The sequence below is a fragment of the Hippichthys cyanospilos genome, chromosome 10, assembly GCF_059441005.1.
Source record: "Hippichthys cyanospilos isolate Australia breed blue-spotted pipefish chromosome 10, RoL_Hcya_1.0, whole genome shotgun sequence".
NCBI classification, from domain to species: Eukaryota; Metazoa; Chordata; class Actinopteri; order Syngnathiformes; family Syngnathidae; genus Hippichthys; species Hippichthys cyanospilos.
In genome coordinates this window covers 9,205,127-9,219,086 of record NC_142378.1, presented here as the reverse complement: position 1 = coordinate 9,219,086, position 13,960 = coordinate 9,205,127, and the positions used below count along the sequence as shown (strand labels likewise).

Sequence of the window (13,960 nt, the reverse complement as noted above, 5' to 3'; positions counted from 1 at the left end):
TTTGTTTGGTTTTTTTTTCCTTTCATGGCCATCTTCTGACGACTCCTCCGGGCAGTCCTCGACGTCTATGTGCTCAGCACAGACGGTCAGGTGCAGGATTTTAAATTCCCTCAATCCAACAAGGGGGGAATTTCCATCCAGCTTTCTGCCAATACAATCAAGCTCAACAGTCGCAATGGTGAGCTCCCTAAAGCAAAGGATTTTCAAATGCTAAAACAAAAAAGCAATTCAAGACATTCATCATCTTGTTTTGTTTCTGCATTTAGGAGTTGCCAAGCTAGTGTTTGTTCTCTACAAGAACTTGGGCCAGTTCCTCAGTACAGACAACGCTACCATTCAGATGGCCAACGATGCTTATGGGCGCAATGTGTCCGTCAATTCCGACATCATCGCTGCCTCAATCAACAAAGAATCCAGCCGAGTCTTTATAAATGACCCCGTGATTTTTACCTTGGAGCACATAGATGTGAGTAGAATGAGTCATCTCATATATTTAAATATATATACCATCATGACGACTATGACATCATCATGATAGCTAAAGTGTTCTGATTCGAATGGATTTGGGATTTAGTGGTCAAATAGCGATTGCTAATTATGGGTGGGAGACAAGACCTTCCAAGAACGTACAGTAGATTCGCAGCCGGGAGAAAGAGCCATTTGAATTGTGAATTTCTGGCTGGGTCAGTCTGTGGTTTATTTAAGTCATTGAACATCAAATTAAAGCCGTCTTTAGAACCTAAGTGAATTCTTAATGAAAAGTAATTCCTTAATCAACATTGGGATATAAATGATAGCCATTTGCTTTTATTGTGGGGGGAAATTAACTCCAAGATTAGCTGTACAATCTAGGATGAAATTACTGGTGCACCAATTATCTCTCTTCTTTTAAAGTTGTCAGTGAATTCCCAGAGGGCTACGTGGGGCTCCATTTTTTTTATCAGAGAAATTGTGCAATTCAAAAGACATGGCGTCAAACAATTAGGCTTCACTGTTATTAAAGCCTCATATATCCAAGAATGCTTCGCTTGATTTGGTAAGCATGTGCTAAATGAGATACAACATATGAATTGCTTCATAAGAGCTGTGAAGTGAGAAATCCTCATCCGTATCAGTGCGGAAAAATACTTTGTACGAGCAGGGGGTAAATGGCCTTTGTGTTGTTCATCTACTTCAATTTCAGGCAGTCAATTATTGGGACACTTTAGCATATCTCTTGTTATCTTGCAGATGGAGCACTACTTCAACTCCAATTGCTCCTTCTGGAATTATTCCGAGAGGAGTATGATGGGCCACTGGTCCACGCAAGGCTGCAAGCTCCTTGAGTCCAATAAAACACACACCTCCTGCTCCTGCAGCCACCTCACTAACTTTGCCATCCTCATGGCCCACCGCAAAATCTCGGTAAGCCATTTTTTGTTGTTGTCGTTGTTTTTAACATTTTGCGATATTCATAGTCTTTCAAGTTGTTTTTATTTGTCGGTGAGTGAAATTCATGAAGGGTTTCTGGCATTTGACAGTGCGCCAATTTCAAGCTTTCAAATATCAAAGAGAAAAAACAGATTTTAACTCTTTTAGTGCCATGGATGAGAATTCTCATCTTTTAAGATGGTAATAACAATAATAAATGATAAAATTCTCATCAAATGTGTGTGCTTATCCTTAAACTTTCAGATAATCTTATTAGATGGCAAAACCACTCATGTGTTTTTGTGTCTGTGGACGTGTGTGCGCTTGTTTTTGTGCTTTAAATGAAGAATTCGAGCTGTTTTTAAGAAGAGCTTTTTTTTTATTTTAATCCTTTTAACAGTTAATTATTTCAGAATCTTTACTGTTACTCATAGACAAGGAGATCTAATTTGCGGTCAATCAAAATTTTCCTCTTCAACCTTGACAAAGTTGACTGCAAATCAATGTAGCCTAAAATGATACAGAAAAGCGAAGCTAATTGGCTTTGAAGCTTTTGAGAGGTCCAAAAGTTAAAACACTCGAGTGTGAATAGCCAAGCTCTGAGATATTTAAATATTTTCAAGAGCAGAAATAATAACGCCCTCCATTAGCTACATTTAGTGTGTAAAAGTGGCCTGTGATTATCATATTATTGTAAACATTTTAACAAAAGACAGGCTTTGATCTGACTCAGATGTAGAAAAATAGCTGCAAGTGGACCATATTTGTGAAAACATCAAACGATTTTTCCAAATATGTTTCCAATTTGACATTTATCCGTCATTCTTCCAGGTCAACAGACAACATGAGCTGCTGTTGACAGTCATCACCCGCGTGGGCATTGTGGTATCGCTCGTCTGCCTCAGCATGAGCATCTTCACCTTCTGCTTCTTCCGTGGCCTGCAGAGCGATCGCAACACCATCCACAAGAACCTCTGCATCAATCTCTTCCTCGCCGAGTTAATATTCCTAATTGGTGTCGATATGACAGAGCCCAGGGTAAGAGGGGAGGGCGTGCACCCTAATGATTTACTTTGAATTCATTTGCTTTCACGTTATCACCTCACTAGCCCGCAAAACAAGGCAAGGCTCTTCAGAGTTAAATGGATGAGACTTTAAGTGTTGTTTGTTCCCAAAGCCTCTCAGCTTGTCCCTGACATGACATGAGCAGGACGGCACCATTAGTATAGATTACTGAGAAGCCGTGTCCACCCCTTGACATGTTTTTTTTTTTTTTCCTCCTCCTTTAAAGCTGGTCTTCATGGAACTTTGTCATCAACTTTTCATCTTTCAACATACGTGTCATCTTCTAATCCCTCATTTTCATACACTTGTAGACATCCTAAAATCAACATCTCTCAAATTTGTATTTTTGTCAATAACTCAAAACTCATCCCTGTGTCATATGCCTTGTTTTCGGAAATACATCATTTGTACTGTATGTTTGTGTGTGTTTTCATTTCATTTCCATTCCAACCATTTTCTAGAAATATGTTGGGACTAAACATGCAGGCATGCTCAGTACATTAAAGAGAGAATGTTGCTGTTGACAGGCAATTAAAAATATACCCATATTCCTTATACCATCTTTAAGCATAAATATTTGATGTTATGACCTGCGCTTATAGTCCAGTGCGTTTTTTCTGTGATAAAAATGTCCTTTTGCTCAATTTATGCTATATACCAGTGCGGCTTATAGTCCGGAAAATACGGCATATATAAAATATATAACTGTATTATCTAACAAAAGGAATATTTTTTTTCACGTGCTCAAGACTTTTTTTGCTGATGCAAAGCTAATAATTTCCTCTCATATGTGAAGTAGGCATTAATCTAAGAGGCAACAATCCTATATGGTTTATAGTTTTTGAATAACTTGCACATTTTTCTTTTAATTTGGAAGTGTTCTCTCACTCAGATCGGCTGCGCCATCATTGCGGGGATACTCCACTTCTTCTTCTTGGCTTGCTTCTCCTGGATGTGTTTGGAGGGAGTCCAGCTGTACCTCATGCTCGTGGAAGTCTTTGAAAGCGAATACTCGCGGAAGAAGTACTACTACGTCTCCGGTTACCTCTTTCCTGCCATCGTGGTCGGCGTCTCAGCAGCGATTGACTATGGAAGCTACGGGACGGAAAAAGCGTAAGATAATCATTTGACTAATTTGGCAGGAAAATCCACAGAAGTTTCTACCTTATGCCGTATGCTAATCCCCACGAGCAGCATCAAACTCTTGGAGCTGCTGTCGGCAGGGATGCGCAGCTGTTCAATTTTTCATGTCATTTGAAAGTGTCTGACGGACTCAACACTGCGGTCTGAACGGGGAGGGGGTTTGGTGTGGCTACATTAATGCCTTTCTGCTAAAAGACCCTCCTGTGACCTCTTGTTTGTAAATGCCCTGTGCAGAAAAAGCTTTTTACGTAGATTAATGACCGTGTTGTTGCTAAGTCTATGAAGTGGAGCTACTTAGGGTCTTTCCTTTGTTCTGCACAAATGCTCACGCTGTAAAAAGAGCTTTTGAAGTTAAATATTGATGAGAAATTATTCAGCCTAAAGATGAGAGCATTGCCATCAACATGATGTCACTCGATGACAATATCTCTGGGCGGCCCTGGCATGGAAGAAGGAGTTCAGGACTATCAGATAAAAGCCTCATCCCGCCCAACAAAAAAATCCTTTCAAAAATTAATTTGAAGAATTTATTGTTACTCCATGTAGGCGAGTACCCTTTTCGAAACTCAAGTGAGTGTATTGTGCCTGTGCCTTTTTTCAGGTGTTGGCTAAGTGTGGATAATCATTTCATCTGGAGCTTCATAGGACCCGTCACCTTTATCATCATGGTAAGCTTTAAGTTGTATTTTCTCTGAAGAGTGAAGCTGACAGAGTGAGTGGGCGAGATGAAGGAGATGCGGGGAAGAGATTAAGGTGGAAGCGCGAAAAAGAATCAGCGGGATTTTCGATGCGCCGAACCTCCTCGAAGTTTTTTTTTCTTTTTTTTTGTCATCCGACAATAATCTCTCAGCAGCTGACAGAGATCAGGGTCTGATAGTGTGTCTGTACCTTTACACAGCGCACAGGGAGGGCTACAGATGCAAGCTGTTGTTTTACAGTGAAGCGCGATGATGCGTGCATTCAAGTAAAATGGCACGTTAAGGTTTTATAGCTGCTATGTTCCTCCTCTGCACCGACCTCCTTTTGTATTGCGTGTCAATGGTAAATAGCAGATGACAGCCTCAGTGAAAGGCACAGCTTTGTTTGGTCAAGGACCGTTAGAGGTGAAGGACATATAGCATATGTCCCATTGAGCCATACAATTATTTACTGGTCATGACATTATTATCGCCCGCTCCAGACCAGAGTGTGTGCCTCCATTTCTGTGAGGGAAAAAAAAAAGGGAAAAAAACCATATCATCCCTGCTTCCAACACCATGTTTTAGCTTACCCTCATGCACACTAAGAGAGATGACGATTCTCTGCAAACTTCTGCTTTGTAGGCCAGATGGGTTACATTTGTTCAGCTCTGTGTTCATTATCCACCACTACGGTTGGTGCTGTATCTACAGATGCAGTGACCTCTTGTTGAACATTAAACTGACAATGAAAATCTGCTGCGGTGAGAGAAGAGAAAGGGGCATCCATGTCAAATCCCAGCAAGTCTTTGGTAAACCACAAGATGCTTTGAAATCAGAAATATTGAGAAGCTTTTTGGTTTTTCCAGACAACCAAATTGTATTTTAAACCCATGAGTCACCATACCATTTGGTGCACGTTTAAACACTTTAGGACCCTGTTATAAAAGTGATATATGTGTGTGTGTGTGTGTGTGTGTATATATATATATATATATATATATATATATATATATATATATATATATATATATATATATATATATATATGCATAATTGGAAAACAATACCGCCTCAAGCCTGCTTGGTGGCTCCTTGTCTTTGCAAGTACCCTGACAGCCACACAGGAGCATGTTTTTCTTTTCTAAATTGGACTCTCGTTTTCCAATCATATGTTGCCTCTGTAATGATTTGCATGAAAAATGTGTCTGCAGTGGAAATGTTGATCAGGATCCCGGCGGTGATGACCGCAGAGATAGAATCATGACCCTGCGAGTCGCTAATGTATTGGAGCGGCGCTAATGTGTGACAGGAATGAGGTTTTGCAGAACTTGCTCCTCTGATTCGGTGCAACAAATGACTCAAAAAGACAAAGTACTGCGGAACGGCTGATCTCTAGGGAGTATGCAGGAGCAAGGTTTGCCTGCACCAACAATGACCTCGGGTATCTCGACAAATTGGCTTTGTCCTTGTCAATGAAGGAGACCAGAAGCGGCCCATGAGTGCCACAAGAAAAAAAAAATGTTGTTGTAGCTGAAGTCTGCATTATCGTTCTCCCAACAGACGCAACATTATAAATGAGATTAATAATCATACCAAAAAACAACATAGTTTTAGTTGAAGTCACACTTACAATAACACAGGGATCAAAATAGAACATCTTGCTTTCTCATTGTTTCTGTGTCATTCAAATGCCTTTTAACTGTTTTATTTTAGCTGAATTCATTATAAAACTGGTTGTTTTGGTGAATAAGTTTTATGGTAACTGTTTTTTAATGGGTATCTTCAGACTTGAAATGACAAAAAGTGGCAAAAGACTGAGCTATTCAAGAAAAACAAGTTTTTTTTTTTTTTCTTAATACTTTGGAAATACATCTAATTAATTCCGATGCAAAACAATTTTCGGGAAGCAGTCTTTTGCACCATTTTTAACGGCCTTGAGTTTACTTCTCAAGAGCAGTTATTCTCAACTGATGGGCTGGGACCCAAAACTGGATAGGGAATTTTACTTTATTTTTTTTAATTGGTGGGTTCAGGTAGTGAAACAGTTTAGTCTCATGTTTACTAGTCCCACATTGGGGAAGAAACTGAAAACATTTATGAATAAATCAATGAATGAAATAACTAATGAACAATTTAACGGATGAATGAATGAAGTGCATATGTGAGAAAAAAAATAGACAAAGTCAGTAATAAAGAATACTGTAAACTTGATAACATTACAAAGCATTTACACGTTTGGAAAAGGAGTGGGAAGAAGCATGAACTTTTTAGCTCTTCACCTTGCAATTGCAATTAAATTAAAAACATATACATACTACACATACAGTTAGAGACAAGGTAAAAATACATTTTCATAAGACATTTAAGTTAGTGCACTGTTCATATATTTACTGTAGTAATAACCTTACTACTGTGACAGTTGGGCACATTCTGACTTTTTTCACTGCTGTAGAAGTCAGTGAAATATTTAACATCCTGGGTTGGACTTGTCTTTTTGGTAAAAATAACATTTTGACAGGTATGCGTCAAAAATTGTATTACTTGAGGTGGAACGGCAACTTCCAGTAGCATTCAAACAGCCTCTCACACTAAAAAAAAACGCCATGGGTGTTTTTTGAAGCAGAATAATTCAGACTGTGAAAACGGTAAGACTTGCCTTAGTCTGTATTCTTCATTTCCTGCAAAGACTATTGATTTTGCACTTTTCTAAAAAAGGACTCAGTTCCAAGATGCCCATAGTCATTTTGCATTGTTGTCATGTTCATCTTCAGTTTTGCAATAAGGTGCTTTGAAAGACATTTTGTTATTGAGAGTTTGCTAAACACACAGTAGATTTCCGTACAATGCGAGTTCTTTATTGTTTGCCGCTTTTAAAAATTGGGCCACAACTCGGAGACATTAGGAAAATGTAGGTTCCACAAAAACAAAACAGCAGACTAGAGCTAGAGTAGTTCTCAACCTCTTTTTAATGATGTACCTCCCGTGAAATAGTTTTTCAGCCAAGTTTTTCTTTACCTAAAAAGTCTCGGAAAATCTCTCTAAGTCTTAAAATAAAGTGTTGTGCTAGCCGTGTCTGACATTAAACTTTGGAACTACATTTGTAGTGGTGTATCGAGGCATATTTTATTCAGCAACTCCAGAAGATAGATTGCATAACATCATCTGTTTATTTCTGGCTAATGTGCCAGAAAATTGCATCACAAAGACAACATGTATCCGGGGAACAACATGTATGTAAATTATAACAAAATAAAAGGATACTGTACAATGTTTTGCAAATGTGTCACAAAAGCAAAATCTGGTAATCACTTCCTTCATGTTCTAGTTAATTTGCTCTTCATTTGAAAATAAAATAGCATTCCTTTTGCAGCTTGATTTGAATTAGATTTGCTTATGCGTGTAGTAACCCTGTTAAAATCTCACATTCCCCCAAAGTGAATTCACAAAGCCCTTTTTTGTGAGCTACTTACCTAGATAATCCAAATCAATGATATTTCGAACTTTGTGTAAATAGTTGTCAGGGGTTTAAAAATATGTTATTTAACTAAGATTTGTAATTAATTGATCTAATTATCCACTTTTTAACCCCACCTATTTTTTGTTATATAGATACATTCTGTAGACTGCTATACCACAACATAAAAGTGGTTTCAGTCATTTATTTACTCCAACTGACTTTAACAGATGCAGTTGTAACCATTTACCATCTGCTGTATTTAAGACTTGGTCCCAAGTGCTGGCTGCAACCTTTAGTTTTGACCAATAGGAGGAACGATGTTGTTTTCTTTTGTCAATCGCCAAATAATTAGAAAATAACATTAAACTATCGTATATCTTGTTCGCAACAAACTTGCTCAAAATGTGGGGAGTTGTCGAATTTAGTTTAACAGCTTTGGTTTGCCTCGCTACATTAATGTCCTTATTATCATGAACTGTGGCTGCAGTCACAGATAGGTACTTTGCATCGATGTGGTAAGCTAAACTTGAACTGCTTCTTTGGTAAGCAAACACCCGAGACAGAGGCCTACCATTCACCTTTGATTTCTATCCCCCATTAACTCAAGCAGGCAGCATTCAGCATACAGAAAGCATAAAGTACAACACACGTTTAAAGTTATATCACAACACACATCATATTACCGTAGTGACTTTCTCGTTTGATTCGTTTAAAAATGAACATTTACCAATTAATACTCCTTCACTTCAACTGCTAAATCTGTAAAAAATTTAGAGGATGAGGGTGGGATAAATTTCACGAGTGTACAGCTGTACATTTTGAATTCATATATATTTTTTCCAAGCCTTAAACGCCATAGCAGGCAGAAACAAAGGCTGGCGGAAGGCACTTAGATCATTGCCGTCTCTGAGCACAGGAGCTATTAGCTCTATGAAAGGGGTACATGGAAGTAATGAGTGTACGCTTGTGGTAGTTGGGGGTAAGCCATCAGTATGCTTGAGCTAACATGAACACAAGGCCTTTTGGATCATGACACGTCGCAAGCAGTTCTTATCATGTGGACAGCTCCATCTGCACCTTTAATATTTTATCCCCAGCAGTTCATTTGGAGTTCAGTGTGTACACACGCAGGCTACCTCAGAAAATGTGAACGGGGGAGGAAGCTTTCTCCTGACGTCCCAGTGTGGCAAGGTTGCTTCTGCATGGCTTGCAGTGATGATTCCCAGACAGAAAAGACAGAGTGAAGGATGCGGGACGAAGGAGGATCCCCCGGGGAAGCGTGTCGGTGGGGGTGGGGGACATGTGCCGTGCAGCTAGGTTACTTTCAAGCTCCGTGTCACTCTCCTCTGTCTCATCGGATCCATGTCACCACTCCGGGCTGTGTGAAAAAGGGCCTTTCAAAAAGGCTTCCAGCCCGTTCCCCACGCAGCACCTCCGTCCCCGGTCAGTCCCCGATTCCAAATAATAGCTGATACCCGCTAAACAAACACACACATTCATCGCCGCGTGCGATATAAATCGAGGCAGTGTTCTCTGCCCGCCCTACGTTCCCGATTCTGCTTGCCTTATTGTGTTTCGCACCATGAGTTGATTGCATGAGGAGGGGTGATGTATCGATCACGGGCAGTCTTTTCATTGCAGAGCGTGCGCAGGCTCGCACACTCACAAAATATGTTTAAGAATGAGTGGCCGTGGTCTGAGTGGCACCCACAAAGGTCATTTATTTCATTCCCTCCTGCCGGGCGATGCATGCGCCTCCATTTTATTCTTGGCAGGCTTTGTTATGCTGTAGATAACCAAGCACTTAAAAGTTCACTTTCAAAGTCTGACTACATGCGTTGCCTTTGATAGGCACACACACACTCCAATTCATCGTTGTCAGATATTCCTCGTCATCTTTTTTTTTCTTTAAGGTTTGTTCGCTGCTCGTTTGAGTGCATGAACATGCCAGGTCGGGGTCTACTTTGTTCCAGAATAAATATTTTTTGAAGTGAATTTATTTGAAGCAGCTCTTCTCTGTCGGTCCATCCAGGCTTTGTGTCTTTAAATCACAGTATTGATTTTTAAGGTAGCAAAAAAAAAAAAAAAATCTCTCTGAACCTAAGCACGTCAGCTTCTTTTATTTTTTATTTTTTTTTCCTCCCAGGCTGTTATGTGCCACTGATTCCCTTAAGATTTAATACACTAAAATGCTCCCCATTGCTCTCCTCTTCATCTCTCCTATTTGTAGTCTTTTCTCTAGCATGCCGAGAAATCGAAAAATGTACAATGCTCCCTTAAGCCTTTTGTAGCTGGTTATAATATTTCAGTATGTGCCTGAAATGATGCAGTTGTTTTGTACAACAAGAAGGTTTCTTATTACCCTTTCTCCTTTTTGTTCCCCTCGGAATTCCTCAGACTGAGGAGCCGGTTGTCTTTTTTTCTTCTTCTCTGATGGATTTTAATGGTTTCCCTTGCTTTTATTGATATAGAATGACACTAAATTTGGCGCCAGTTGGCCCGTCTTCTCTCGACTGGAGCGATAGATGTTTATTGGATTAGTCTGCGGACATGCAAGATTGGCTCCCTCCTCCTTTATTTTGAAACTTTGATACAGGATCGACCAAGATCTTTTTCTTTTTTTTTCGCTGCGTCAGTCATTCATCTTTATGCATTAACACCGGCTTTGCTCTGATTTGACAGCTCAATCTGATATTCCTGGTCATCACCATGTACAAAATGGTGAAGCACTCAACCACCCTGAAACCAGACTCGAGCCGACTGGAAAATATCAAGTAAGTAAAGTCTCCACTGCAAAATAGCCACATCCTACTTATCAGCAATATAAAACTGCTGCTATTTTATGACTGCCCACGAAAATTGAGGCTCTTGAGGAAAGGCTTCTTCAAAGAACTTATTAGAGCAAGACCACTTTTTAAGTGCCTCATTTTTAAGAAATGGAATCATGTAACGCAGAGCGCAACCTGTCACACCAAATGCCATCTGTTACTGAAATGAGGATGCGGCCCTGGTTTGTGTCTTAAGGATCAATTCCATCCGATTAAAGTAGAGGTAATCCATTTAGAGGGGCTAAAAGATACGATATGGGGTTTGGAAAAAAAAAAAGTCAACCAAGTCGGGTCTGTTGACTTGAAACATAAACGGACAGAATCACGATTATAGGATATCACCATTTTGGGATCATTCCCAATCAAAAACATGACAAAATAGCCCGATATATAGCTACTTGTCTGCTTAAAAACATATATTGATTTAGTAGTTACCAGGTGTTCTTTCATTAAAGACAACATTAAACGCATGGTGCTACCTGAATAGAAAGGAAAGAAAGTTAGTGAATATCCCCAACTGCACTAGGGCTTATTATCCAGGAATATAACCTGTCATTGCAAACAATCTATAGTGGCTCGATTTTAGGTGTTCAAATTAGAGAGGGCAGTCAAGCAGGAAACATGCCCAGTCTGCTCGTCAAGAAGAAGCAGCAGAAGTTTAAAAGGAAGTTATTGGAGCTAACAGGCAGCTCCACTCTCAGGTTTATTCATTGAATAATGGTGTCTGTAAGTGACTTTAAAGACAGTATTACATGTGCAATGCACATATGTCGGAAATGAAGTAAATGCTAGTCTGTGTGCTGATAACAATTGCTAACTGTTTTGTACAGGCAAATGTTGTTGGTGTGTAATAATTCATGTGTAGAACGCAATGATCAATGAGTGTTTATATCCACTCCCTTCAACTCACGTCCTACTTAGTAAATAATAATATATTTTAAAAAATGGAATATAATTTAATGCAGCTTGTGGGAGTGTTGATTACTCAATGGAATGATTGATAGAATAATTGATTTAAAAAGGTTCAACATTGACAGACTGAGTATGATGGTAAAATTACCTTCATTGTCATAAACATACTGTCTAACTTTAATGACAAATGCAAAATGCAATGATTAACAGATGCGCTATGGATCTCTGAGGAGATATGGTTTTTTTTTTTTGTTTCCCTCCAATTTACAACAGTTCCCAGATGTCATAATGTGTATGTGGCATGTTTTTTTTCTTTTTTCTTTTTTTTTTTTGTTAAATCAAAACACAACTACGATCAAGAATTATACCACATTGTTTTACATCTAATTCACATTCTTACAAAAACAAGGGCGCCGCCATTTTATACATTTTATACAAGTAAGACAGTGCTCAATCCCACCCCACCCTTTATTTGAACAGTTAGGCAATACTGAGCAAAAACTGCCTGGCTTTTTTGCCTCTTTAAGTGGAAACAGAGCACAGAATGAGGAAAGCAAGCAAATGCGCATATGCAGTACATGAAAGCATTTTTAATCACAGAGCTGCAATTTTTTCCGCGTCCGCAGCCCCTTGCACTTGTTCACCAAGCCATCAAGTAAGTGTCGTTTATGAGAAGCTCACGCTGTTAAATTGCTAATCTCCCTTCATCAACACTCAATATACTATAGCTCTGCTTACTTTACACTGGCTAATTTGACCATATACTCCTGCCCCACTAGCATAAGTACACACTCATGCAAACACACACACTTTAAGTGTGCCCATACAGATTGTATTGCATCATCTGGCACAGTGGTTTTCAACTATTTTTCAATCATGTACCCCTTGTGGATTTTTTTTTTTCAGTAAAGTACCTCTTAAACAGTGCAAAGCCATTTGGATTAAAAAAAAAAAAAGACTTATGACAAAGTGGTGTGCCATGTGTGTCTCATTCATTGAACTTTGGAACTGCATTTGTAGTGCTATCTATAGACATATTTTATTCATTAAAGCCAGAAAAACTATTGTGCAACATAATTTGTTGTATTCCTTGATGTCTTTCTACAGGCATCTATTTAAAACTTCAGAAAAGATAAAAGGCATCAAATAAATTGCAAAGCAGTGACTATAATACAGTGTGGCAAAAAGATTCATATTCTAATTAATTTGCTCTCAATTTGGAAAGAAAAATGTACTCTCCCTATCATGGAATTGAGAATAATTAAATTAGATTTGCTGATACTTGTTAAAATTTTGCGTACCCCTTCTAGTGACTTTATTTACCCACATTTACAGCTTTTTCATGCACAAGCCACTGACAACTGCATTTTTTTCAAATTTCATTCATCACCCAGTCTAGGGAACAGCAAAAAACCCTAACATAGTTTTGAGAAGCCCCCCACCAACCCAAGAAATTAGAACAACAAGCGTTTTCACAGAACCACAATGGACGATTTGCTGCTGGACATTTTCTGAAGCTGCAATAATTGCCTGTTTCTTTTTGTTTGTTTGTTTTTTTTAATTTCTATACATTTGAAAAGAGTATTTACAGACTGCTAATCAGGGGTTACACAGTGCAAGGGCAGCAGTCTTCCTAATTTCAGTGTGATTTCATTATTTACTTTTCCTAACAAATGTGTGCAGTATGACAACAGTGCGGTGAATGTGCAATCAAGAAGAACAGACAGCAAAACGGCTTATTTGCGCACCCGGGTGTATTTGAGCTTTTCCACTCTCATATTAGGGAGACCACAATTTGTGCCTTTGTACCGGAAACATTTCTTCTCAAATGGTTTATTCTCGCAAGGATATTCTGTATGTTATTAGCTTCATTGTGGTATTTTTTTGTTTGTGTTCACATGGCACCGTTGTAGCACCAGTGTCTCTGCATGTTGCATGTGAAAGCAAATTTAACACACAGCCTCTCCTTTTCTCTTCTGTCACTCTCTTCTCCGTGGGGTTATCCATGCCAGTAATTATCACGTTTGTGACGGCTACTATAATACCGATTTGCCTGGGTAAGCTTTGACTTTACACCTCGGCTAATTATACACACACACACAGTCATGTAAATGTAATAACACATGGTCAAGCATAGCCTAAAAATGTTGCAGTTGAATCATCAGCAAGCACATGCTATTTATTGTCTACTAGATTTTACAAGCCAAGCTTCGCTGTGATCTAATTGTGCTTCTCTCTTCCTGCTTCTCATGCTAGCTATGAAGATAATAAACAGTTTATCAAGTAAGGACGCATTGACCAGAACTCCTCAATTCCTCCTTTAATTTTATTTTCTCTCCTGCCTATTTCTCTTCCGTTTACAGTTGTTCCTGCGTCATTCGTCCTTTCCCAGGCAGTAACCTTTAAACGAATCATTGTCTGTCCTTGTGAATGCTTCCTCTCGCTATGTACATCTTGTTTTTGCT

At 39.0% G+C, this 13,960-nt stretch overlaps 1 protein-coding gene across 20 annotated transcripts in view; it reads left to right on the top strand.

Annotated features, from left to right (window-relative positions):
* The window catches only part of adgrl2a (adhesion G protein-coupled receptor L2a), a 119,173-nt gene that overhangs the window by 93,666 nt on the left and 11,547 nt on the right, over window positions 1-13,960 (top strand). For 14 of the 20 annotated variants that reach the window (XM_088425272.1, XM_088425269.1, XM_088425253.1 and 11 more), the window contains 9 exons: window positions 56-178; window positions 267-466; window positions 1,231-1,404; window positions 2,242-2,448; window positions 3,368-3,588; window positions 4,220-4,286; window positions 10,438-10,529; window positions 13,508-13,552; window positions 13,752-13,778. In XM_088425272.1, coding sequence (XP_088281398.1) covers window positions 56-178; window positions 267-466; window positions 1,231-1,404; window positions 2,242-2,448; window positions 3,368-3,588; window positions 4,220-4,286; window positions 10,438-10,529; window positions 13,508-13,552; window positions 13,752-13,778 — 1,156 coding nt within the window. The remainder of the gene's footprint in view (window positions 1-55; window positions 179-266; window positions 467-1,230; window positions 1,405-2,241; window positions 2,449-3,367; window positions 3,589-4,219; window positions 4,287-10,437; window positions 10,530-13,507; window positions 13,553-13,751; window positions 13,779-13,960) is intronic. The other 6 variants (XM_088425271.1, XM_088425268.1, XM_088425258.1 and 3 more) reach the window with 2 other exon arrangements.